The sequence below is a fragment of the Glycine max genome, chromosome 2 (assembly GCF_000004515.6).
Source record: "Glycine max cultivar Williams 82 chromosome 2, Glycine_max_v4.0, whole genome shotgun sequence".
NCBI classification, from domain to species: Eukaryota; Viridiplantae; Streptophyta; class Magnoliopsida; order Fabales; family Fabaceae; genus Glycine; species Glycine max.
In genome coordinates, this window is record NC_016089.4 from 47,767,884 (window position 1) to 47,795,756 (window position 27,873).

Consider the following 27,873-nt stretch of genomic DNA (forward strand, 5'->3'; position numbering starts at 1 on the left):
GAAAGTTCACTTAAATGTTTATTATATATGTGTGTGAAAATTGAAAAATTAAAGACAACATTTGTTTCACAGGTTATTTGTTTATTCTTTATAATGAGGTTGGAAAAATTTATTCATGCATTTGTTATGAAGTAATAAAATAATTATTGTTAGATATATCACACATTTTTTAAAATTCTTGAAAACAACATTCTCATGTTATATTTGCAGGAATAAACAAATAATTCATGAAGCAAATGCCCATGAGATATTTAAAAGAGCAATAAATAAAAAAGAAAATTTGAAAGGAATCTTGCAAGACAAATAAATTTATGAAAACAGTCTTTTTATATATGGGAATGGAGAAAAAATACAACAAAAAGTTTATTTTTTTTAATCAATTAATATTCACATGACTTTTTTTTATTTTATATTAAATAGTAAAAAATGGACAATAACTAAATTAAGGATTCTCTTTATTGTTTTAATATTTGTATTTAAATTTTAAAGTAGATTTTTTTTATACTTAATTTTTTAAGATTAAATTATTTATTAGGTTATGAACCATTTGAGATTATCAAGTTCTTAAACTTTTTTTTTTTATTGAATCCCTAAACTAAACAAAGTAGATCTTCGAAATTAGATTATGATGGCTTAACATTAAAACAATAAAAAAGTGAAAACTTATGACATTTTTAAAATCTCTAGGGACTCAACTAAAAAATTACATGATCATGGAACTAATTAAAAAATAGCTTAGAGACTAAAAAAGTTAAAATACTGCTTTTTCCACACAAAAAAAGTTTATTATGTTGATATAAGGATCGAATTTATATTTCACAAAAATATAAGTTTAAGTTGGGAATACAATGATTTTGCTCGTGGACGATCTGTGATTTATCATGTAATCACGTTTAAAGAGCTTTGAGACATGTCCCGGTAATTTGGTAATTCAATTCATTTACCTAAACTTTCACTAATATGTTAAAAAAAATAAGTTAAATTATAAATTTAGTCCTTATTTATATGAGAAATCGATTTTACTCTTTTATAATTTAATTTACAAATTTAGTCCCTAGTTCCATTATTTCAATGCCCAATCCCAATCCTTGTATGTTAATTTTTATTGGATAATAATTTCGTACACCTAATTAACATTAATCTTCAATAAAATCGTGACGATGAAGGTTCAATAAAAATAATCACACATGATTGTCAAGATAAACAATTAATTGTCCATGTCCAATTTTGGAAATTGAGACTTAAATAATCGAATCATACAAAATTAGAAGACTAAATTTATGTAGAATTGTTGACTAATTTATATGTTATTTTGTGTAGAATTGTCTAGAAAACAATTAAATGCGTTGTTTATATGTTATTTTGTGTAGAATTGTTGGCTAATTTTTTATAATGTGATATGTTTATTGCATTTATTGTTAACAGTTTATATAACCACAATACTATATAAAAAATGTTTGATACACCTAATGTGTTATCTAATACTTAAAAAAATATAGTTTTATAAGATTTATGATACAGGACATGAAAAGAGAGATAAAAAAGGACAGGTGTTGATTAGGTATTTAGAGTGAAAAGTAATTTATTTATTATTACTCTTTAGATATTTACTATATTCATTAGTATGATTCGTGCCATCACTGTTCGTAACAAATAGCAGCGCTCCATATATAATATCCATTTATAGTCTAAAGTTTCAGGGTGATTACATGTCTTGTGGCTATGCATGTTCAAATGACTAGGGCTCTTCCTCAATGTCCATTTCCATCATTAATATTTGATGACTCATTGAGAGTGAGTGAGAATCCTCCGGCTGAGACTCGTGTTCAGCACTATGAACCACGTTCTCCATGCAGAAATGGGTATTTGGAATCTATATTTTGCCCAATACCAAAGAATTTGGAAGGACCAGATCATTTTGTTCCATGCAAGGGGAGTCAAGTTTGGGAAACAAAAAAAAATTCAGACCAGAGAAACCTTGTAAATCAAGATACTTTAGGTGACTCGAGAATCATGACAAGGATAAATATGCTCTTAAGGATACTTTAGTCAGCATCATCATCTACCCCTTTTTTCCACACTAATATGTACTGATTCTTAATTTGGAGGATTTTTTAAGAGATAATAAAGCTGAGGGGCTTCACTCTGGTGGCAGGCTTTTCTTTTTCTTTGGTCGAACGAAGATCATTTGGTCTTGACCTTACCTTGAAGAGTTCATGGCACCATCATCACGAGTGACAAAACAGCTACATATTCTTCTGCAGGTTCATACATAACTTTAAGAGATCTATAGTTTTAGTTCAAGTATTTTTTTTTATTGTTGTCTTCTCTATTTTAATAGTTTCATTCCTTTATTTTATTCCTAGTGGAAGTGTTAAGGGCGTGGGTTAGTCGATGACCTAATCCGACCGTATTTCTGGCGAATCTAACTTAATTAATTAAATTAAGTTTTGATCATATATATTTTTATAATCTGACTCATATTATATAATTAAATTTATTATTATATATAAATTAGTTATTAAATAAAAAATTAATTTTTAATTCACATAATCTATTAAACTAAACCATTCATGATTTTTTAAAAGTTGTTTTTATCATTATCTTAATTTTGTTCATATTCTCTCTTATTAACACAATACTTTATTTCTATCTAAAATAAAAATTTCATTTTAACATTCAAATCAAATCATTAGTCCTGTTAATCAATTATTATCACAATTTGATATTTTTTAGTATATTTATTCATTATATACTTATAAAGTTTTATACAAAGACAAATTATATATTATTCTTAAAAAAATAATTTTTACAGAATAAAAAATAATTTTTAAAGATTCATAATCAATTAACCTTATAAGGGTGTATGTAGTGTAATGTATTTATTATTGAGTATATCAGTGTAATGCATATAAGTTGGTTCCGGGTGTGGCTGGTCTCAAAACTTAAAAAACTCTCACAGATTACGTATTAATGATGCCTTCACATAAGACCTTGGTAGAGAAATTTGACCTCACGTTCTCCTAAGATATGAGTCCAATTTTTATGCAGTGAATCAAACTTTGTTTTTAAGTTTAATTTACTCTATTTCTTTTTTGTTATTCTGTGTGCTTTCCTAAGCTACTCAATGTTATATATGTTGTTTAATAATAAAGAAAATGTTTAGTAGACATCTAATATGTTAGTTGACACCTAAAAAAATAAAAAAGAGAAAAAAAATATAAAGATGATAAGACATATGATATGGTAGAAAAAAAGGAGATAAAAGAAAGTGAAATAAGGAAACACGATGTTGGGGGACAATTTAAAAATTAAAATTTATTTTTATAGCATATAATAGAATTATAATAAATAAATAAGTATTAATTTATACAAAATATTTACAATTACATGTTTTTCTTACAATTTAAGAACACGTCATCTAAAATATATTTACACAAAAAATAATGTAAGCATTTTTCTTAAAGGATCAGTTTTTTCTTTTTAAAAACTCATTATTACTACACATGCTAATAATAAAGTTTGTTCTTCAATATCTAACTTATTTTTCCAAAGTATACACATTAATGTGTACCGTGCACTTAAGGTTGAAAACATATTAGAATCTCGATCAAACAATAACAGTAAAACAAAAAAAAAATATTTTAGGGTGCTTAATCGGAAAATATTAATAAATAGTTTTTAAATTATCAAATCAATTATAATCAATCAAATTAATATTAAAGGAAGACTAGTAATGTTATTTGATTGCAAATATAATCATATAATCATTCATATCCTTTAAAATACTAATAATAAATTATAAAAGAAAAAATGTTAAAAAATAATACTAAAATATTTTATCTAAAGGAGAGAAAAATATAATATTAGCCTATTAAAAATAAATTATTTCATTATCTTTACAATGATAATTATAAAAAGATAATTAACTATTTATTAAAATAAAAAAATAATACTTAAATATTATTATTTCTAAAATTAAACTTTCAAATAAAAATAAATATCATATACAGTATATTAAAAAATATTAAAGTTAAAAAAATAGGGGGGCCTTTGGTCCTCCAAGGGATATGTATATACATCCATAGTGTCTAAAATTATGAATAATTTATGTATTATTACTCTAATAATAATGATATTTTATATCATATGTTTCCTTTCCTTTTGCGTTTCTCCGCTATGCAACCTATCTTTTGATGTTGCTATACTGCAAATGTTCTCACTCTCATTGACACATCATGTCATTGCCGTTTTTTATTTTTTTCGGCAATGTCATGTGACCATCGTGATCATCCACATGTAATTTTTTGCTGAAAAAATGCATATAATTAATTTATAACTATGATTTAAGTTAGTTAATACGCACGGTGTAAATATTGGATAAAGTTAATGAGTTTTTTTTCTTATCAATGCATAATCTACTTAATTCTTTCTTCATCTTGCTCTTATTGGTGGCCTCAGCTGAAAGACTCTTTTTTTGGCTGCTGTTATTTTCGTCGTTTGGGCGATTTGGCATTGTTCTGTTGATGATTTTCTCATTCTGAAAAGTCTCGGTATTGATGGTTCCTCTATGGAAAATCCGGGAATTTCTGGTTGCTGTATTTCCAAAAGAAATTCATATTTGCTGCTGTATCTTTAATTTAACGTAATTAGTTTGACTGTAGCTCTTCTGTTAGAGTAGAGAATTTGATTTTAAAGTAAGAATATTTATCATTTGATAGTAAATAAAAGAATAAGCCAATATCAAATCAACACTGGATCATCAACAAATAATGTCTTTATCAATGCAGATATTCAACAAAGCATCACTAGAATAGTCATTGGGTAATCCTTTTATCCCTAATATTAACACACTATAATATGTAAAGTAAATAACTCTCATGTCAGTGCATGTAAAAAAAATAGGCGGCTATATCTCTATACCAACACACACCAAGTATTTGAAGGAGCGAATAACTTTCTTTTGGTGTATGATAAATTGGTAATTAGAGATCTATTTTCAATCAAAATATGTTATCTTGGAAAATAATATCATTTAATTGCTTTCAAAATATTTTTCATTATCATCTTGATCCTCTAATATCCTCTCCTCTCTCTTTTCTTGTTTCCGTTTTGTATGTTCCCACATTACTCTAATCGCCCCCGTCTTTTTTTTTTTTTCTCTAAGTATTGAGACGGATTTAGATCAACAAAATAAGTTTCATAGGCATATACCATGCTATCTTCTTCCATACTGTTTCCTTCTTCAGTTGTAGGCTCGTAGCTTCTTTTTTTTCATCTTTCTACTTCATTATATTTTTGTTTTGTTTTTCTCCAGTGGATGATGATGACGAGGAATGATGATAAGTTATTGGAAAAAATAGAGGAGATGAGTAATTCACATCCCGAGTTACGTGTAGAAGGTGGTAAACCAAAGGATGACGTTGAAGGGACACATGAGAAACTATCTACAACAACACGCGAGTGTGAATTTTGTGGCAAGAAGTTTAGCTCTGGCAAAGCATTAGGTGGCCACAAAAGATTTCACCTTCAAGCTCAAAGGAAAGGGAAAGAGGCTAATAACTCTAATGGCAATGGCATCATCAAGTTGTCTCCAAATAATTTGATACTTAGTGGTAAATTCAGTTGTTCTATTTGGTAGGAATGATTTCCCATCCAATAAGTCCTTGTACGGACATATGAGATCCCATTCTGATAGGAACTGGAAGGGCATTCATTCTCCTCTATTTTCTTCTCTCCTTAATCATAGGCATAGTTCTCACTCTGAATCATCTACGGATGAGATGAGAACAAAGGTAAAGGTTGTTTCAAATCAGATGAAGAGCCTGCTATTGATCCATCAATACATTTGCAAATGCAACCAAGATGGCATAATACCAATAACAAAGATGGGGAACGCCTGGTGAACTACCTCAAGTGGAATGTTGTGTGAAGAATGTGAAAGGAGGGCCGAGAAGTATGATCATTGAAGATATTCCTAATACTAGTGGGTTAAAAGATCATGTTAGTCACTATGATGCATCAAATGTGTTGAAGAAGAGAAAGCTGATAGTGAAATTGAAGAATCCATGTTTAGAATTCAAAGATGAGAAGCCGGATACCTACCAATGACATATAGAAGATAATGTGTTGCTAATACTCCTCTAATTGAGTCATTATAGATTAGTGTACAAGGATGATTGTACCATATTTTTTAATTTGCCAAATCAATTTTTTAATGTGCATTTCTTTTTCAATCGAGTATTATTGAGCAATTTGATTAAAAAAATAGTTACTCTTGCAAGGTATTGAGTTAGCAGTGATCCAAGGAATATTTATTTTTATTTAGTACATTCCAAGTCCGAGTGATAACATTCTATCAGCCCCTCAACAAGAATAATACTTTCTTGACACTGAAGTAGTAGAATTCTGCTATGCTATGCTGTTACCTTTTTGTTCAAGAGTGATATGTCGATTCAAGGGGTGTTTAGGCATAGGATTTCAAGAACACTAGTCACCAGATACGATTTAATAATTTGATTGATGATGTCGGAGAACATAGATTTTGCTAAAATCCAATAATTAGTTATCATTTTTTTATACATATGAATTAAACACAATATGTATTGGATTTACAACACTCACACATCATACTCAATCAACTGAACATAAATTTTGTTAAAATCCAGTAATTAGTTATCATTTTGTGAAATAAAAACCAATAATATTCATCACTTATGAATTAAGGCAGAGAGTGATCAACATTAGCTAATCTTACCATCATATTAAAGAGGAATTAAGATAGATTGACACAAACTGATAATGTGTAAATAATGCACATAGGTATAACTTTCAAACTAGTTTTTCACATGAAAATTACTCAAACTAAAAAACTGTTCACACACTGTATATTCTTCCGCCCCTCCAAGATAAAAGTTTCTAGCTCCACCAAAAGATGAGCATCTTTCACCACCTTTCTGATACACCTTGGTGCAGAAGATTTTCTGTTCTGTTTCTCTTTTGCTTCCACTACAAGTTATGTCACAATTTTTTTCTTCTAACTTCTGTTTCGGTTTTGGGTCCCTCTCATTCCCATTGTTTCTGTTTTCTTTTTGTTCATCTTGCCAGTGTTGGCTTCTTTGTGTTTGACTTTCCATATGCTTAATACTATTGTCTTTTTCTTCCATGTTCAGTTGATCAGGAGTTAAGAACCCTTCCTCATCATGGAGGCTCTTTAGGGTATGTCCTTGTTCCTGGTTCATCTGATTATCTCCTCCTTGACCTATCATTTTTTTAGATGCTCAGTGAGGAGAAACATGCAATAAAACAAAGCATATGCTAATGCTAACCCACATGTGAAATGCAAAAATGAAAACAATTAAAAATATTGAAGCTGATAGATCACATGATTATGTTATGACTAGATGAGATGGCCTTAAATCTAAAAGTATTCAAGTACTTACTATTAGGGGAAGTCTCAGCGCTGAAGACGTAAAGATCATGTTCAGTTGAAGTGTCTGGTAGTGGTATACTGTCAGTGTATGTTTCATGGGTGCTACCGGGTTGTGTTTCTTGGGGGAGGTGTAGTGGTTCTCTTAAACGTAGAATTTTATTGAAACGCCTTACTCTTAAGATACCACAAGAAAGCTTCCGGAGGAAATACTCCTCATCATTCTTCATTTTCCTGTGACCACCCAGATGCATCTTAAATTAATGAGGTTGTAGTTAGATAATTCACTAAAATTGGGTTTTGATTTTACACTTGAAATAATTACATGGTTTGTTATCTTATTTCATTGTTTAATCAAAAGAAAGGTATATTTGTAGTTACCTACACCCTGCAGTTATTTCAAGCTCCTAAATATGAGAATGTTGCACTACATGTATGGCTTTATATAGATTTGGGTTTGACCGGTGTATAATTAAGAATTTTTTTATAACTAGGTTATTTGATAAACTAGCACAAATACCCATAACTAAATGCAAACACCCAAATTTGACTTCACCTACGATAGACTGATTCATAAGTTAAATATCATTCTGTCTTTTTTCTTGTGTTCAATGTGTACTTCAATTTAAGTAGTTGTATTGTCAAGGCATAACTTGCTAGTGCTTGAGTGGGTAGCCTGAATGGTTATCTTGGAGTACAGTTGAGATTTATATTGATATATAAAGAGATTTTGACTGAAACAAATTGTATGTCAGAATTATGTTGTGATCTTGCTGTAAGTTAGAAAGAGAATACTTGAAATTAACAAAAATCAAAATTTGCAAAATCTAATTTATTATTTAGGTTCAATTTGATCCTCTAATTTTTAAAATCAATAGTCTTCAGATGAAGGGTTTCAAAAGAATTATATCATTTTTGCATGCCTAGTTAGTTTATAATTTGACATGTTTTGGACTTGGTAGTCCATCCATGAGACTAAAGATAATTCAGATAATCCGTTTAATTTCATCTGACCTGTCCAGTATGAGCCAGTTTGCCTTTAGCTTCATGGCTGATTTCAATGCAACTGTCTTTAGTGATGACCCTGTAATTGTTTCTATCTTAAATCCAACCTGAAAATAAGATGTGCAAAGTTTCATAAGATGCAAAAAACAATGGGTTTATAGTTTTTCTTCTCTAGTTCTCTTGAAATGATTTATTGTCTTGAGAGAAACATGTGTGGTAGAAGTATAGAGGAATAAATAAAATAAGAGCTTAAATCATTGAATGCTTTCATCAATTATTTTTATTTATTAGATGTTAATTGTACTTTTGAGAAACAATGTTAAAAGAAATACTAATTTTGGAGAAGCATTGTTTCCAAATTATTGTTTATGTTTAGCTTAAATCATTGAATGTTAATTGTACTTTGGAGAAGCAGATGTGTGGATTATTCAAGACCTATACTTGATAAACAGAAATAGTGTATGTGTTGAAAAAAGTAAAACATGAAAACAGAACAACAACATGGAAGCTACATCACCGCAGTCATACGTGACATGCAGCCTGGTTTTTCATATATTATGAAGCTATCATATTAGTTTTAACATCACCATTATGTATGTTGTTGATCTAATATGACAGCTTCATAATATATGAAAAACCAGGCCGCATGTCGCATATGATTGCAGTAATGTTGTTCCATGTTGTTGTTCTGTTTTCATAATTTTTCTTTTTTCAACATGGTATCAGAGCCTCATTGATCTTTCGGGTCTGTGAGGTAGAGAAAATCAGAGTTAATGAGGGAGTGTAAATAAACCCTTATGAAAAAAAAGGCTGCTAGTCGTTTTTGACAGCAGAGCCTCATTGATCTTTCGGGTCTGTGAGGTAGACAAAATCAAAGTTAATGCGAGAGTGCAAACTGAGGTCAGATTTGGATCAGTTTTGCTCTACCCATATGCCATGGTGTTGATTACATATTGGCAGTTCAAATGCTTATATCAAAAGAGGTTGCATGTCACCATATGACAACAGTATGATATCCTCATTTATGCCAAACATAATGCTCATATAATGCCATGGAATTGAAGTTGCAAGGAAATGTCGATGTTTGAGGGTGAAGATCAGCTTGAAGTATTGAAGAAAAATCTCAAGGAGGAGCAATGGAAATATCTTGCACTGCCAACAGTATGTTTGATATACTATTACTTTAGAAAATTGTACTTTTGATCTACAATAATTTGGAGAAATACTTGTCGGTTCACAGCCTGCAACTGCAAGTTGTAGAAGAGTGTTGCCTATCTATAATTTATTAGTGTTTTAAAGTCATAACCATAATATTGTCAACCGTGGAATGGTTTTCTTTTCATGCTAGGAGTGGAGGGATTCTTTATAATTGGGTAAATCTCAAATATATAAAACTCATGATTTTTCCTTGTAGGCAATACAAGTAAATTTTGTCACTGGTTTCTATCAAAACGTAAAATTGTTTACCTGGAGTTTTATCAATTGCAATGATGAGAATAATAGAAACAAGGAGATCTGTTTTTTGTCTTCTTCTCCAGCTCTTATTTTGTATATTGTTTTACTTTGTCATCTTATTACAATTTATACAAGTTCACAAGCAAAAAAATGGCTGACTGTTTAATGCATAGTCATCATTCATGTACACACACACACACACACACACACACACATAACAAAGATTAAGCTTAGGGTCGCATAGAAATGAAAGAAAAGGGATAGGAATACATAAAAGTTGAAATTTGGAAACAAATGTTCTCAAAAACATCTTTTTAGTCTAATTATCTCTTTTAAATATGTAGTAGTTAATATGCAAGTCATATTTGATGTTTTCTAATGGTCACATAACATAGTAAAGCTCATAATGAAAACAAAAATGGAGAAATGTTATTAACTAGTATTTGTATGACCTTTTCTGATTTGTATAGTTCAGAAATCTGAGCAAGCTCCGGATTGTTAAGATACTCTTCCTTCTTCCTTGCAGCTTGTGCCTCAATCATCTTCTGGTTAGCTCCAAACATTAACCTGCTGTCCACACTGCTTTTGTAACCCACTACAACAAAAAAAGGTGTAAAGGGAACCAAAAATTGGATTGATTAGTGAAATTAATATTGTTCTTTGATTTTCCGTTTTCTTTCTTCCTAAAATGATTTTGAGAAGATAAATAAAGTAAGCGTGTATTTCATTTCTATTTTCTAAAACTTATTTTAGTTTTTAAATTACAACTAAACAAAGTCGTTCATACAGGGAAACAGCTGGTAGTAAGTGATGCAAGGCATGCACAAAAAAGAGTGAAGAATTGATGAAGAAGTTGAACAAGATGAAAATAGAAGAATATGAGAAAACATCTCTTGAGTTGTTTTTGGATTTTAAAACACTTGTTTTGGAAACAATTTTCAAAACTTGATAGATATTGGATAAGAAATTGATTGTTGAGTAGTGTAGAATTGTTCTAGCAAACAAATTTTAAAACTCAAGAAGCAAGATGACTTACTAGGAGTAATAACCTGGTGCATGACTGCAATTAGTGTGAGCATATCTCCTGGCACAAGTAACAAGCCATGTAGAGACCATTCAAAGATTTTAACATTTATTTCTCTAGAAGCATCATGGATAACAACTACACTTTGCCCTTCCATGGCAATGACTTCAATATACCTTACTGAGGAACTCCAACTTTTTATTACAAAGTGGTTCAAGGAAATTTTGTGTAACAAAAATAAGTTCTAGCAGCTTAATAAAGTACGAGTTTCCCAACGAGACAGTGTGTGTGTCCAAAGTGATTTTGTCATTGAGTGATAATATCTTAAGATAGCATTTCTTGCGCTTATCAAGTATCCTAAGTAACCCCTTAAAAATGATTATTCATGATTGGCCTTAATGGTTTAGCTTTGGCAAAATCTAAGCTCATTGCCCTAAACTATCCGATGAGAACGAATGATTTCCTGGTTAAGTAACGAAATTACCAAGCATTGCTCTGTAAAATATTATTATTTCATTACTTTTATTTGTTCTCTTTCAATCATTTTCTCATGGAGCTGCGACATATGGTACATGTTTTTTGAGAAACTAAAACAAACTTGTGATGACGTGTAGCCATAACGTAAAAAACAAATAGCGATATGTGAAGTGGGAACTCGTGATAAAAGAGCAACTGAAATTTGAGGTAGGGTGGCTGCACTATTGTGCAAAATTTGATTCTATAGCCGGAACATATGGACTATACCGTTTTATTGCTATGGATGAATTTAGCACTGATTTGATGCTAAACACAAAATCAGATTAAAGATTTGTTTGCTTCTCTTGGTGTGTTTGGTTTGACGTTCCACAGTGATCATCAGCGTACGCCTATTTTGAAGCCTCTCAGATACTTTTCTTTCTGTTAAATCACCTTTAGAATTCGTGCTGCCAACAAACCAATACACAATTTGCACATTTATCAAAAACTACTATAAAAACTGAAAGTACTTTTTCTTTAAAGCAGATAATGAAATTTTTTTAAATTTCTATAACTCAATAAATTGTTTAACATAAATTCTAAGAGTACATGCATTAATGATTTACATAATCTCAAATAAATAAAACATATACATTCACAAATTTATATTTCTAAATAATTAAATAAGTAAAGTATCTGCCATATAATCTATGTCATGCATAAAAGTTTTAATATCTTATGCAACTCACAAAACATAATAAGCACGCATTTAATTAGATAAATATAAAAAATTAACTTAAAGAATACAGAAGTGGAGACTGATCTAGGGTTTGTGACTGTGCATGCTATAAATATCAATTATTGAGCATTGAAGGAGTCTCTCTCTTTTTCACTCACTCACTCTGCACTCACCACTGCCACACTTCAATCGCACTAATGGCTGTCACCTTCTCAGATCTACACACCGAAGAGGGCATCAAATCCCTCGATCAATTCCTTTCTGGGAAAACCTATATTTCTGGGTAACACTTATAACATCAACTCAATGTCTTATGAAAAAAAATTGATTTTTTACTGTTTTTGATATTTGGATTATTGAATCTGTATGTGGGTTTTCGAGTTCAGGGATCAGTTGACAAAGGATGATATTAAAGTGTATGCAGCTGTTGTTGAAAAGCCAGGGGACACTTTTCCTAATGCTGCCAAGTGGTACGATGCTGTCTCTTCTCAACTTGCTCCAAGGTTTGTTCCTCTCTCACTTCTTTTCCTATTCTTTTTTTCTGCTGCAAATCATAGTTTTGTTTTTCTTTATTTGAATTGCAAATTATGATTTTTGTTAATTTCAATTTTTATTTGAGTAGCTTTCCTGGCCACGCTCAAGGGGTAAGATTCAGTGGCGCTGCTGCTCCAGCTGAAGCTGCACCTGCCAAAGCGGTATGCTTTTTTCTTAATTTTATATTTTGTTGTTAGGTTTTTTTAAAAATCGTTTATGTTGAAAATGCATGTATATATCATTTAGTATTTGACTTTTTTAGTAATTTAGGGCGCTCGATAGCTAGATTTTTAATTTATATTAAAATATGTGAAAGTTACATGGAATTTGTTGTTAATACTTAATAGGAAACTAATAGCAAAAGCCTTATCTTATCTTAATAAGAGTGTGACTGTGTGAGAATGATTGATTGCCATGCATATTGCTATTATGAGGGAGGTATGGGACTGAGTGGCTCAGTAGAAATGCTAAGTTTCTTTTCATACATTAAAAAGGTTGGTAAATGTATGCTAAAAAAATTTAAGCCATTGGATTAAGACTGCAGGACCTTGCACTTGCAGCTACTGTTCTGACTGCAGGCGATTCGGTTCCAGTTAGTTCATGTAAGAGATACGAAGTGGATTGCCTGAAATCAGAGTGTGTGAAAGTAGAATCTTTACTGGTTATTTCGTTTTTCAAACTTCATAAAGTTAATGGTATATAAATAAATAAAAACTTGAGCTGTGGAATCATGACTGCTGAGTTGACTTCATAAAGTACTTTCATATTGAGTTTTAGAAGGAACAGAGCTTGATTATAACCATATTCATATGTAACATATCATGTTTACTATGTAGTTCCTGAAGGTGATATGGATTAGCCAATATAGCAGCATTGAAGGCACTTTATAGCATTGAATAATACTATAATTTGCTTTTGACTAGAGATAGTTACTTAAGGTTTATCCCCTATGCAGAGTAGTAGTTGCTTTGATTGAATTCATCATGATGTGATTACTAAGTGAAATTGTTCTTATCTAAGATAACAATATTGAAATGAAGGCAGTACTTGGATTGCAAAATTGTAGAAATAGACTTTTGACTTGATAGTATACATGAAGTGTAAGATATTATTGCAGTTGTACTGAAGCTGCTAAGTGAACTAATTCAACTAATTTGATCATTGGGATTTGTTAGGCTGCCACTGCTGAAGAAGATGATGATGATCTTGATCTCTTTGGTGATGAGACAGAGGAAGATAAGAAGGCAGCAGAGGAAAGGGAGGCTGCTAAAAAGCCTGCCAAGAAAAAAGAGAGTAAGCTTTCTTTAAAGTCTCCTGACTGTAAACTGTAATTATTGGTCCATGAAACATTTCTCAATTCTCAGAAATATAATTTGATAGAAGTCATACTTGAATTTGTCTAATCCACCTAAAATTGCATAGTTATTTGGGGAAAGTAGGAATGCCTTGTTATATGGTAGAGTAATAGGTTGAAATTTATGATGACTTGTCATATACTCATATGGAGGACTAATTTCTTAACGCTAGATCTTATTTTCTTGCTGAAAGCATTTGACACTGTCACTAATTGACATTTTATAGGTGGCAAGTCTTCTGTCCTTCTCGATGTTAAGCCTTGGGATGATGAGACCGACATGAAGAAGCTGGAAGAGACTGTCCGCAGTATTGAGATGCCTGGTTTATTGTGGGGAGCATGTATGTTGAAATTTTCACAAACTTTTCTCTTGCATATTTGATGCATTTAATTTCTTTCAAAATTACCATTTATCTAAAATGTTCTTGTTTCAATTGGTAAAGCCAAACTGGTTCCTGTGGGATATGGGATCAAGAAGTTGCAGATCATGATGACTATTGTTGATGACCTTGTATCCGTGGACACCCTTGTTGAGGAACGCTTGACAGTTGAGCCATGCAACGAGTATATCCAGAGCTGTGACATTGTTGCATTCAACAAAATTTAAGTTTTCTTGTTTATTTTGATTTTAGCCATTTTCAAGCGGCTGATCAGTCTGTTACTCTTCCTTTCATTGTTCATGTTTGGTCTCTTTCAATAGTGGTTTTGTTGCAAAAATTGTGAGAAGTAAAAGCAATATATTAGGGTGTGTTTGGTTTATATTTTTATTTTCTGTTTTTATTTTATTGTTTTCAGTTTTTGGTTAATTTGGGAAAATATTTTCATTGAAAATGAAAATAGAAATCCAACAAAATACATTTTCATTATCATTTTTTATTTTATATGAAAATGAAAATAGAAAATAATCAAATCAAACACCCCTTAAATATCATGTTATGGTGTATCTTTGAATATTATTTCTTGAATTAGATTTATGGGATTAAGATAACTGAACGATGTGCTTCAATTTAATTTTTGATAGTTTGTCAAAACCTCTAAATTTCCCTGAATGTGCTTCAGGGGTATAGAATAGAACCAGTTTGGTTTCTGACTTATTATATATATTATTTGGTTTTTTATCTTATTTTTTATATTTAATTTAGTTTTTTATTTTTAAAAAAATTTAATCTGATTTTTTGTTATTTTTTTGGTTTACTTTAGTTTTTTACTTTTTGAAAATTTTATTTTGGTTTAACTTTTTGTTTCATTTTAATTTTTGGATTAATTTAAGATTGATAATGTTAGTCATTTAAGATTGAACTTGTTTAATTAAAAATAAAATGGAGATGATAGAGAGAAAAGTGAATAAAAAAAGTTGATTTTTAAATGATTAATTAATGACATTAATTTTAAATACACTATAATATCAAGATAAAGTATCAAATTATACCCAAAAAATACGATAAAGAATGGCTTAGTGGTTCTCGAAACCAATCAAGAATTTGCAGACCTTAGTTTCATCAACACCACCGAACAATCATCATTGTTACAGCTCCTACCACTACACCATCATGTAACATAAATTTTGATTTGATTCTTTTATTTGTAAAAATTTAAGTTTAAAATTAAGATTGTTATTTTTTATAATACTTAATCTATAATGTTTCTTAATTGTTTTTAGATTAAAAATATTTTTTATTAAAAAAAATTATTGACAAATCATTAAAAAAGAGATATATTGATAACAAAGATAATTTAAAAAGGCTATAAATTTAAGACAAATTTATTGGTAACTAAATTAATATCTTTCTTTAATTTTAATAAATTATATAATTGTGTCTTTGTATATAAGAATAGAGGAAATTCTAAGAAACATCATACATAGTTTTATCGACTAGTATTTATTTATCATTAAACTATCATTTTCTATAGTTTTATTTAGATGAACTTCTTTACAAGTTCAAACAATGTATATTTGGAATTCTTACCGTCATGCAGAACGGACAAAAAGAATATGATATCATAATTAAGTCTGCTACAAATACAATTTCCTTAAACTTTTTTTGTCATGTTAGCCTTTATTATTTTGACTATATTTAATGGAACGATTGCTTTGCCTGTTCAAACCCAGTGTTCAGCCAATTTGTTTCAACTTTTAACATATTCACATAACTTATCTTACCAAACTCTTTGCGTGTCTTCTCATTATCACCTTTGTTTTGTAAAATGTAAAGTTCATTTGTTCTGATTGGAACTTTATTTGATTTAGTATTTAATAATTGGAATTTTGATGCTTGAAAAGGTGAAAGAAGATATTTACCCTCCATAATTTCAGAAAATGTAATGGTACTTTACTAAATTACCCTTTATTGATGTTCTTATTCAGGATTAAAAAAATTATTTACCTTAGTGGAGGTATTAAGAGTAAAAAAAATAATATATATATATATATATATATATATATTATATTCATTTTTTAAATAACAAAAACTTTTTTTTTCTTTACAATGACTAAATACTTTTGTAACATGTAGAATAGAAGTTAAATTCAGTAAGAAGCTCTATTTTCAAACAATTGTTCAACTTCAAATAAGAAAATCTCATAACACTAGATGTATCAGGATTCAGAACGAAGTAGCCTTACATAATAAGTAAGGGTGTACTATGAAACATAACACTATTTGATCATCGACCCAGTAAAAGAGAATATTTACCTATCAATTTTTTCATTCAAAATCTATAAAATAGTAAAAACAATTTGTCTACTAACATTAGAAATGCATATTGAAAAAGCAGCTAAGGTAAAAACAAAAATGCTTAAATTTCGGGTCAAACAAATGTCCAAATCAGAAGTCCTTAGTCACATTTATTTATGAGTGACATAAAGTTAGTTGGGAGGCTTAAACAATTGTATCTAATGCAATTATAGGGCACCATCACCTTGTCGTGCTATATAGTATATACATATATCCATGGTCCTTCCTACGTTGGTGGATCCATTCATAATTGATGTTATCGGTGATTTCTATCATTTATGATCTGTCTCTCGTACATGGCAATACAAAAGTTTAATTCATTTTTAATAAAAATAGATTTTTTGAGGATAATAAAAACAGTTAAACTTAAGTAAAATATATTTTTTAAACAAAAGAGTAAACTCTCGTCTTAATCATTAAGATTATAAACTAACAGCATATAATTTAATGGAACGTGTTAGTCTCATATAACGTAAAGTTAATTCACCAAAAAAAAAATATAACGTAAAGTTTAGGATTGATTTTTTTATTTATGAAAAAGGTGTTTATATTTAATCTCAAACCTTGTCTCGAATAAAATTATTTTTAAAAGAAAATATTTTTGAGAAATTAAAAAAATTACAGTGTTATGTATTTTATTCATTATTTTTAATTTTCCTTTTTAATTTTTAATTATTTTACTTTTATTTTATATTAAAAAACTGAAAAAAACATTAATTTTTAATTTAAGAATTAGTAAAATAAAATTGAAATGTCCCGTAATTTTAAAAGACGATTATGCCAAAAAAGAATAAAGAAAATGTGACTTTTAGTCATGTTTTTAAGATTGGACTAATCATTAAATTGGTTAAGACACTGAGTCAAGATTCATTGGTTCAACGTACTTAAATTGTGATTAAATAAATCTTAATAAAATAATATTAACAATTAAATAATACTCTAAATAGTATTAAATAAATATAATATTATAGCATTGTAACACTAAAAACTAAAATAAAATATTATTTCTTAGATTCTTAACAGTACACATATAAATCTAAATTAAATATATCGTAATAATTAGCTTTAAATTTTAATAAAATACACCAATGTTTATCAACAATAACAAATTCAGATTTAGATTTTAAAAAATGAATTATATAACATAAAATTATAAGAAATCAAGATATACAAAAATTAAAAATTAATACAAATAGTAAATTGTATACATGTTTTAGAAGATAAATTAATTGATAACATAATTTATACTCACTTGTAATTCTTATAAAATATTTATTTTTAAAATATTTTTATTAAAAATTAAAATTGTAAAAACAAAAAATATTTTTTAAACAATATGGGTTCAAACCGATTTTCTATACTAATTTTATATCAATTTTTGGTCGATTCCCACCAAGTTTAAAATGTTCTGTCTTTCTAGAATCTTCAAACCAGTTGTCTCATTAGGTTCAACAAGTCAATCTAATATGGTTTTGACAACCATGTCTTTTAGCATGTACCACTATCATGGTCCATGGATAGAGTAGTTGATGATGATCTCACTCAATATATTGGCAACTTATAAAAAATGGGTAAAATTTGATTTTAGACCTTATAAAAAATTAATTTAATTTTTATATCTCAAAAATTTAAAATTATTATTTTTTGCTAGTAATATGCAACACTCATTAATCGTCTGTGTTTAATAGAACAACCATGAATTGAAATTGTTAAATTTTAAAAATATGAGAAACAAAATATACAATAAATTTTTTTAGAAACCAAAACTATATAATCATAAAAAGATAAAAAATATATTTAAGTTTAAATTTTAATTGACTTTAATTATCACTTATTGATAATGTAAAATAATTTTATATTATTATTAAATCATAAATTACCATTAGCATGATTTATAAGGTAATTATTATAAAAATTAACAAATTTATCATCCATGATAATTTATTATTGAATGATATTGTAAAATTATTCTATATTACTAGTACATAATCTTTTTCTCATATTATTTATCTACCTTAAAATGAATGCCAAAGATTAAAAATAATGATTTCAAATTTTAAATAAAAATTAAAAAAGAAAACGTTTTACAAAACCAAAACCTAAATATAGTTATTTCAATTTTTTAAAAAGTAAAAAAATAAAAATTAAAGGAACTAAAATAAAAAACTAGTTCATTTTGTAAAACTAAAAAACATATTTAAACATTTTTTTTTTACTTTTAATCAAATCCAACTTACCCTTAGCCCTTAGGTAACTGCGTGAGTTTTTTTTTTTTTTTTTATCAACCTTGCGTGAGAATTAAATTTTGTGCGGCCAATAAATTCAACTCACCCTTAAAATTATGAGTAATGAAAAAGCTAATAAATGCATGACAAAATCACACTAAAACTACCAAACAACACACATGATAATAATAATTCCGTGTTTAGTTAAAAGTTTAGAACTTAGAAGGTAACTTATTTTTTGAGGGGTAATTTTGCAACAAACAAGGTAAAATGGACCTTTTGATAAAAGGGGTAATTTTTTTATGAAATTTACTAATTGAGGATAATTTTTAAATTAATTTTCAAATAAAATAAGTCGTATTACTGTCCACGACTTAAAGGCTAGAAGTTATATAACTTTTTGAGAGTTTTATTTTATTTTCTCCATTTAATAAATTCCAAAAAAATTAGCTTTTGGTCAAAAGGCCCGATAAAAAGATGGGGTGTTTTAATAATTATTCCATAGTAACTGCTGATAGTTTGTGTTAGAAATTTCACCAAGTATTTCTTTTCTCCCACTACGAATTTTACTTTATTTTATGATATAAAAGAAATAGTCATAAATTCTCTCAAGTGGTAAAAATAATGAGACTTTTCCCTCAATGGAACAAACCTCAGAAGCAGAAAAAGGTCTTCTCTCTTTCTCTCTCCTTTTCCCTCAAGCTCAGAATCTCCCGGTACTAAGCTCTGAGTTCTTGCTTTTAACTTTTAATTTTTTCTTTTCCTTTTGTAACTTCACTGCGATGAATCCTGAACCTTTCTAGTTCTGCTTTCATGCAATTTTTTTTTTATTTTTTTTGCGGTTGATTGTGTATGTATGATTTCGAGCTTAATTTGGCCCTTGGAGTAAATGGGTATTGATTAATTGAAACCCCATTTGAAAAACAAATTTTGCTTTATTGACAATTTCTTTGCTTTCGTCTTAGTTTTCAGTTGGGGTATAGTCATGTCCTCTCTTTACTGTTACTGTCTCCGTGGCGATGATTCATGATAAGTGCTCTTGGCATCATGCATGAATTTTGTTAATCCCTTATTCATCTTTGATAAAAAAAAATTTAATCCTTTTGGGAGAAAAAAGTTGATTTCATTTTTCAATTCGTCTATTATGATGAATCTGCAGAGAATCCCCCCCTCCCCACCTGATTTGAACTGTTCTTTGCTGTGCTGATGACTAATTAATGTTGGTTAAAATTGATCGAAAATCACCAGATTATGAATGAAACTCATTAAATAGAAGGTGAAACCAACATCATTTTGTGAGGCACAGATATAACTCTGTAGCAACAGCTCCAAATTTAAGTAATAGGATGGTTTAATGTGCTATACATAGCCATCAGTCACTTTTGGTGGTTTAAATTTAATTGAGATAACTTGTTTCTGCGTGTTACTAAGTAGTTGGTGGTTTAGGATATACGTATTAATACTAGCATAGCCAATTGTCATATTGAATTTTCATGTCATTTTGATTAATTAACTGTTTTTTATTTCTAAATATGTGTGTGTATTTGACAAAGAACGAAAGTTGAATTTTGGTGCATATTTTACAAATTAAGAATCTTGTTAAAAAGAAGAAGGATGTCAAGCGGAGCAACACACTGGTGTCATGCATGCAGACAGCCAGTTGTGCTTGATGGGAGAGATGCTGTTTGCCCTTACTGCGATGGAGGATTTGTACAAGAACTTGATGAGTTGGAAGGAATTGCACCCCACCATACCTTTTGCTCACAATCAGGAGAGTTCCATCAAATGCCTGACATTTTCGATGCTATACCTGCTTTTATGGGACAGAGGGGTTCTGACCAGAGATCCAGGCTTATGGATGATGCTGTTGATAATTTCATGAGGCATAGAACGGCTGGAAGAAACTCAAACTTTGATGTTAGAGGGAGATCTGGCTCTCGCCCAGTTCCTGAACGGAGTTGGGGCGTTTTTAGTTCTGGTCCTTATTTAATATTTCATGGTCAAGTTCCCGGATCCACCTTCGCTGCTGGCAGCCCAAGAGGTGGTTCTAGGCATGTTGATTTTGGTGACTACTTTATGGGTCTTGGACTGGAAGAACTTATTGAGCAACTCACCATGAATGATCGGCGTGGTCCACCCCCGGCCGCACTATCTTCAATTGATGCAATGCCTACTATTAAGATAACACAGGCGCATCTTCGCTTGGATTCACACTGTCCAGTTTGTAAAGAAAAATTTGAATTGGGCACTGAAGCCAGAGAAATGCCATGCAACCATATTTACCATTCTGACTGTATTGTTCCTTGGTTGGTTCAGCATAACTCATGTCCTGTTTGCCGTGTTGAGCTGCCACCTCAAGGACAGGCTAGTTCCCGGGGTACTCAAAATTGGGGAGGAAGGAATGACAGCAACACCAGCAGCAGTGGCAGCAATGATAGCTCCAGGGGTAGAGAGAACAGCCGTCAGAACCATGGAAGGAGAAATCCATCATCTTTTTTGTGGCCATTCCGCTCATCTAACTCAAACAATAATCATCATTCTGATACTGGGGGAAGCAGCTCTTCAAACCACTCCTGACCAGAATAATGGAACAAGTTACAGCGGTTGGCCCTTTGATTGCTAAAAATATCTTTTCTTCTCCTGGATAAGTACAATTTGCTGTCTAATAATGCTTGTAATTTAAAATGCCAAGGAAAGAATTTATTATATTAATTTTGTATTTTAAACTTAAGCTCATGTAAGGAAGATAGAAGTTTCTTAAAATCTTTGTACATGAAATTGCATGGTTAGTTGAATCTCTTTGAAACTTGAATGCCTCACCTGTCATTGTTCAATTTGATTGTATCTTGCTGATTAGTACTTGGTTTGTTTGGTTCCTTTGGGGTCTTGGCAGCAAGGACAAAATGCTAAAGAGAATCAGTTTGCTAGATGAATCTTTTAGCCAGTGAATGTGAACTGCCAGCTCACAGATTAAGTTTGCTTCATGAGATAACTGCATCATCAAGCTTATGGAATGCACTCTTGAGAATGGTGTAAAGCTAATTCTCTTTCTGTTTATTAGCATGGTTCTTTCAAAATCATTAGTGAGGTCTAGCAATGGAGGCCTTTATGAAATACTATGGGCAATTTGTAGGAATTTTGCCATACAATTTAATGTATATATGTCAATGCATGTGTTAGTCCCTGCTCCCATCAGTCCCACGCCATGATGACTTATTGTCTTTTTGGTTTACAGTCGTTTCATCTCAAACAAAAGTTGAGAAAAAGTGAGGTTTTACATGGTCAAAGATTTTACGTTGCATCCATTGACATTATTCTGATGTATATTCAAATTAATCATAGTCAAAGATCATTAGAATGCGTCTCACAATGACTAAAGGCATAAACACACAAGTAACTAAATGTTGTACGTTTTAAAGTCCTAGTTTGATAACCCACCCATCAACAGCCTAAATAGGAAATTAATAGCATAGTTCGGCGATGTAGATAGGATATAACAAAATTTGCAAGTTACTAGGTGATGGTAGAAAGTTACTTTTTTTACATCAATTATAATTATAACTAATATTAAAAATTAAAACCATTTATATTTATCTTTTGTTAATGATGATAAAATATAAAAAATAAAAAATTCAGGTGATAAAATTTATAAAAATAAAACTTAGATGATAAAATTTATAAAATAACAAAAATTGAGTAGTAAATTTATAATTAAACTAATTTTGCAATAAAACACAAAAATTGGTCATTGTATGAGTTTATATTCCTTCCCTTCTTAATTATAAGATTTTTTTTAATTAATTCATGTCCCTTAAGAAAAATAGTTAATTTAATTCATTATATTAAATTAATTATTTATATTATTATTTAATTTTTTTTATCTTTCTATCTATTTAATTGTTTTTTGAGAGATAATAATTATATAAGAATACGTGAAAAAAATTAATTAAAAATAAAAAAATATTATTATAACAAAATTCTAAAAAAAGGAAACCAACAATTATATGAAACACTAGGAATGTAGCGTAAATTCCAAATAATCATAGATAAATGATATCCATGGACAAGAAAAAGAAAACATATCATATAATTGGGGCCAACTTGACAACTTCAATGATTCATATTTATCTATTTTTAGGTTTAACCTACTTTCTAAACTTACTTTTATTTAAAAAAGTTTAAATTATTCTAGTTAACTTTCTTTATACTCGATCATATACTATATTTAAAATTAAAAAATAAAATAAAGTAATTTGAACCCAAAAGTATTTTATTAATATTTATATAAAATAAAAATATCTATAATTATAACAGAAAATTTCTATTTATGAAAAAAAAATAACTTGTCTAATAAATAAATAAATAGTATATTTAATTGACATTACAATAAAAGACAATGTAGATAAATAAATATGAGTGTTCAAGCTTATTTCCAAATCATATGAAGTGTCACTATGAGCTAGTAAACACAGCAGTTTTTTTTTTTAAGAGAGTAAGCACAGAAGTTGAACTATTGAAACATTATATTGTTTTCAAATTTTAATTTATTTAGCTGAAGATTTATTTTATGTTTATGTTTTTGGTTTTTCATTTTATGGTTAACGCTATAATTACTATTTTTGTAATAAAAATAATTTTTCTCAAGTTTTTTTTTTAATAAATATACTCATTTGGAGAGTATGAAATTATCCTTCTAAACGAAGTTAAAGTGCTAATAACCCCGTATCTATGTCATGATCTTGCTTTTGTGATTTTGTCATATACAAAGAAAAGCAAAAGGTGGGACCCTGTTGGCATGCATGCAATAACTACTATGCCTAGGAGTCACAAGCAGCATCATTCTCTGTCACCAAAGTTTTTTATATCTGTCACAAAAAATACAAACAATAAGAAAGGGTCACATATATCAAGAGAATTTTTTATTTACCGCTATTTTTGCATTTGATGTCGCACTCCTGGGGCATTATTGTCCTCAAAGTCCCACTGGAAAATAGTTTTTTTTAGATGAAAAGTAGTAACAAAGAAAAAAGCAAGGTAATGGAAAAATTCTACTTTTCTTTTTACTACGTTGTTTATTTTATGGACTTATAGTTATAGACAAATTAAACTGATGATTAGCCAAGTTAATGATGAAATATTCCACACACTACATATGTTAAAAAGTTTTTTTTTACTGATCACATGTTAAAAAGTTGGATCACTACTAATTGAGTTTTAAAATTACTCCCTATTTATTAGTTTCCTAATTGATATTTAGGAAAGAAGGTTGAACTTGAGATGATAAAAGAAATAATTACTCTCCGATCCACGTTTTCATTTTATTTTCATGTTCACTTCTAATGAATTCACAAAAGATTATTATGATATAGTACTATAATTTAAACAAATTCACCCGTGTTATAAAATTAATTAGAATATATAATTTGAATATACATTTTTAGTATTCTCTCTTCTCTTCCTTAGATGTGTTTTCACACATTATTTCTGCAACTAGCTAGCCATTCAATAAAGTGGATATTCTCATATGACTGGTTAATCGTGTCAATGTCAACTGTTAGATTTGGCTACTCTCATATATTGCTATACAATGAAGCTGGGGCAGACTTAACAGAAGAAGGACATGCAGGCAAAATGAACAGTTCACATTCTCTACTCTACACAACCCTTGTATACTTTTTATAATATGGAAACTAGAGAAAGAAAAAAAAGTTAAAGGATTCACCTAGCAAACAAAATTGAGACAACTGTGATGCTGCCAACTTGGACTAAACTTTATAGCCGCAAGTGCATAAAGAAAAACCAAGCTATCTTGTCTCATTAATTTGTGTCTTTATTTATTGTTGTTATTCTTCATCCCTTTGAGTTGTGATTGTGTGTTTGATTGATCTCTAATCAATTTGACAGCTAGCAGGCTCACTACCACCAGTTATTGCATCCATATTAGGGTGGAATTTCAGACCAAAATCCAAATGATTTTGATAGTGAAATGATGCAAAGAATGGAACTAAAAATAGGGAGTGACGGTAAGATTTTAATCCCACTTGTTTCTGCCTACAGGATAAGGCAAAAGTGAATAATGATTCAATGAACGTAGTTTGAAGGTCTAAAGAAACAGAATGGAATAACATGTACACAACTTTTGTTCCAAAAGTTCCCCCCTTAACTTTGCATAGTAAAATATGGTGAGGTGGGATAAGTTTCTTGTAAACTTTTCTAGAAAAACAAAAAATAAAATAAGTTTCTCTCATAAACTAAAACTATACACAAGTTAAGATTAACATTTTTAGAGAATCTAAATGATTTTTTTTAAAAAAAGTGATTTAACTTCTACATAAGTTAATTTTAGCTTATAGGAGAAAACTTACTTGAAGAAAAATAGCCGTATGACTTTTTCAAAGGTGCGTCAATCTCTCAATTAATTTAAAAAGAACTAGATATCCAGAACCTCCAAGCAGTAGTAATAGGGTTATCCTCCCTCCTGGAACTAATTCAGGTAGTTTCACCTATGAAGATGAATTTTTAGTTCCTATCAGACCAGGACATTGCAGCAGAAACAAACTCCAAAAAGTAACAACACTGTCAATGGCAACAACTTGCTATGTCAAAACTTAAAACTACTTTTCAGAAAACAACTATGACTTGCATATATTTGTTGTATTAAAGATTAACATGGTCATGAAAAAAAATGAGCAATCAATACATGCAGACATGCAGGGTAACACATATTAGCTATACCTCCATTCGTTCAGCAAAGTCCAAGGCTGTAAAAAATATTTCTGGGACCAACAATGAGAGTATATATAAGTGGTGGAATTAAGTCAGTGTGTATGACAGAGGCCTATTGGGAGATTCAGCACTGAAAATCAAGATGGTGAAGCAATCAAGATGGAACACTTGGGATCCCATTTCATAATTAAAATCTACAAAGAAGTAGAATCACGCCAATGCCTAGCATTTCAATTGTGTAATACTTGTTTGGTGAAGCATACAAAGAGGTATAAGTCACCGTAAATCTTAAATTGATTCTATCAAATTTCAGTATTAGCTTTTAGTCGAAAGATAAGAAAGAAAATGAAAAATCTAACACTTACAGTCTCAATGAAAATAGTGATAGGGTTATCCTCCCTCCTGGAACTAATTCAACAAAGAATGCAAGTAACTGCTGATGCTAAAAGGTCCTCTTCTTGAGTCACTACAACACAAGAATTGCAAGGATCCAAGCATCCACCGGTGATTTTTCTTTACATTTGATGGATATGATGACAATAAGTAATGCTTGAATGATACAAATAAACAAAATAAAAAAAAGGGAAAAGTTATCATAAGTTTTGCAGCTATGAATACTGAATAGCAATTAAAATTTAATTTGGAGCAGAGATTCTAATATCTAAGCTTCACTAGCGAGCATTCTCACCTTGAATTACCTTCAAAACAAAGGACATGCCTTAGTATTTCCATGAAGAGTGATGACCTGTGATAAACATTGTTGAGATCTAGTAACTAACATGATACTCATACATTTAATGTTGTAATACACAAAATGGTTTTCATAAACAAGTTCATATTATGTTATATTTTTAGAATGTGGGTTTGATCTTAACTAAACCCCAAAAGGTAAGTTATAAGATGAGGATTGTCTCCACTTATATATTTTATCTTAATCTTATTTCTATGAATTTGAAATAGACTCTTATATCATCTTAAAATATGTATTTTGACCTAACCAAATCATAAAAGCTAATTCAATGAGTTTTGTCTCCTATTTATATAATTTATTTTTAACCAATACAAGATTTAAATTTTTCTCAATATATATATGTAGTTATTTACATGTTACAAAGGAAAAAACTTTATTCTCCAACTTTTTGGAGAGCAATGTCACTCTAAAGTCTAAATACATTCCAATTTGCTTTGAAAAGCCAGCCAAGCCAGTTGGAAGGAAGCAACCATTTAAAAGTAACAGTATCCACGTTAAATTATAAAACTAACATAGGGAACACTCAAATGCAAATCAGGCAGAAACACAAAAATTTGGTAGTAGATAAAAAAAATAAAGAGCAAAAATGGCGCAACATGGTGCCTGTAACCAGTATTAACACAAGGAAAAAATGCATAAATTGAAATTGCATAATGGGGATTTTACTCTAAAGATTGATGATGATAATGATAAAACGGACAGAAACTATAATGAATAAAAGAATTATAAGAATCAAAATAATAAAAAAAAGGAGAATTGGAATAAAAACAAACTTATAATTTAGAAACTAAAAAGTTATTTAAATATTATATTAATAAGCTACAACTTTAAGTTAAATATATATAATTTTAATTCCAATTGAATAAGATAAAATTCCTAAATAACAAAACAATATCAAACCAAATTTTCCTTACAAAAGTAAACCATTATTAACAGTAGTAGATTAGGCAGTACATGCATGTCTGTTAAATTTGATTTTTTAAAATAATTTAATATGGTTAATTTGATGAGAGTTTAATAAATAATAATAATAATAATAGTTAAAGGAAAAAATAGTAGGTAAATAATTACAAGGTAAAATAGTCTACTAAAAGGTGAAACCAAAAGAGGGTATTTCATTTATTAAAGTTATAGATTATAAATAATACACTCGTATCGTACCTAAGAACATTGTGTATCATATTCATAGTTATAGTCTCTCTTTTAGCTCGCTATGCATTAAATAATCACCATTGAAAAATCTCGATTAAAACACACTATTCGAGTGAGGTCGAACTGGCCAGTTAGGAGAAATGGGATTTTGTCACAATTAGAAAACCATGTTTTCTTTAGAAATGTGTTCAAATTGCACGTCCAAAGCAATTTCGTCCATTAATTTTATCTGTAAATTCGTGCCCTGACCGAAGAAGCACTTAACCTATTGTCAAGGATGATATTACA

The 27,873-nt window shown here is 29.5% G+C and overlaps 2 protein-coding genes, 1 long non-coding RNA gene and 1 pseudogene across 6 annotated transcripts; 2 read left to right on the forward strand and 2 right to left on the reverse strand.

Moving 5' to 3' along the window:
• Nucleotides 1-6,746: 6,746 nt before the first annotated feature.
• On the reverse strand, nt 6,747-11,830 carry LOC121173480 (uncharacterized). 2 transcript variants are annotated; one of them, XM_041009329.1, is made up of 6 exons: nt 11,658-11,830; nt 10,926-10,973; nt 10,342-10,484; nt 8,444-8,541; nt 7,443-7,663; nt 6,747-7,261 (listed from the first exon to the last, which is right to left on the reverse strand). In XM_041009329.1, exons 2-6 carry the CDS (start codon nt 10,966-10,968, stop codon nt 6,837-6,839), a joined length of 930 nt encoding a protein of 309 aa, XP_040865263.1. In that variant the 5' UTR covers nt 10,969-10,973; nt 11,658-11,830; the 3' UTR covers nt 6,747-6,836. The 2 variants fall into 2 exon arrangements, with proteins under 2 accessions (XP_040865263.1, XP_040865259.1); XM_041009325.1 differs by having other exon boundaries at nt 10,926-11,830.
• A 412-nt stretch (nt 11,831-12,242) lies between these two features.
• ELF1B (elongation factor 1-beta) lies at nt 12,243-14,755 on the forward strand. The gene is made up of 6 exons (NM_001249608.2): nt 12,243-12,391; nt 12,495-12,611; nt 12,731-12,803; nt 13,818-13,935; nt 14,224-14,337; nt 14,440-14,755. The coding sequence occupies exons 1-6, from the start codon at nt 12,306-12,308 to the stop codon at nt 14,601-14,603; spliced, it is 672 nt and encodes a 223-aa protein (NP_001236537.1). The 5' UTR covers nt 12,243-12,305; the 3' UTR covers nt 14,604-14,755.
• Nucleotides 14,756-19,565: 4,810 nt separating this feature from the next.
• Nucleotides 19,566-21,762, forward strand: LOC100797565 (probable E3 ubiquitin-protein ligase RHC1A; annotated as a pseudogene). Its single transcript, XR_003265351.2, has 2 exons — nt 19,566-19,672; nt 20,510-21,762. The product of XR_003265351.2 is annotated as a probable E3 ubiquitin-protein ligase RHC1A (transcript).
• Nucleotides 21,763-23,359: 1,597 nt separating this feature from the next.
• LOC121173481 (uncharacterized) lies at nt 23,360-26,478 on the reverse strand. 2 transcript variants are annotated; one of them, XR_005888457.1, is made up of 5 exons: nt 26,371-26,478; nt 26,048-26,148; nt 25,692-25,812; nt 25,322-25,459; nt 23,360-23,939 (listed from the first exon to the last, which is right to left on the reverse strand). It is a non-coding gene; the product is annotated as an uncharacterized lncRNA (long non-coding RNA). The 2 variants fall into 2 exon arrangements; XR_005888456.1 differs by having other exon boundaries at nt 25,322-25,532.
• Nucleotides 26,479-27,873: the final 1,395 nt, after the last annotated feature.

Excerpts from the sequence above, each read along its gene's own strand:
- ELF1B (NM_001249608.2), top strand. The coding sequence starts at position 12,306 with ATGGCTGTCACCTTCTCAGATCTACACACCGAAGAGGGCATCAAATCC. Across the intron at positions 12,392-12,494 it reads GGGAAAACCTATATTTCTGG|GGATCAGTTGACAAAGGATG; the intron begins GTAACACTTATA and ends TTTCGAGTTCAG. Across the intron at positions 13,936-14,223 it reads GCCTGCCAAGAAAAAAGAGA|GTGGCAAGTCTTCTGTCCTT; the intron begins GTAAGCTTTCTT and ends GACATTTTATAG.
- LOC121173480 (XM_041009325.1), bottom strand. The coding sequence starts at position 11,070 with ATGGAAGGGCAAAGTGTAGTTGTTATCCATGATGCTTCTAGAGAAATA. Across the intron at positions 10,485-10,925 it reads GCACCAGGTTATTACTCCTA|TGGGTTACAAAAGCAGTGTG; the intron begins GTAAGTCATCTT and ends TTTTTGTTGTAG. Across the intron at positions 7,262-7,442 it reads CGCTGAGACTTCCCCTAATA|GTCAAGGAGGAGATAATCAG; the intron begins GTAAGTACTTGA and ends AAAAAATGATAG.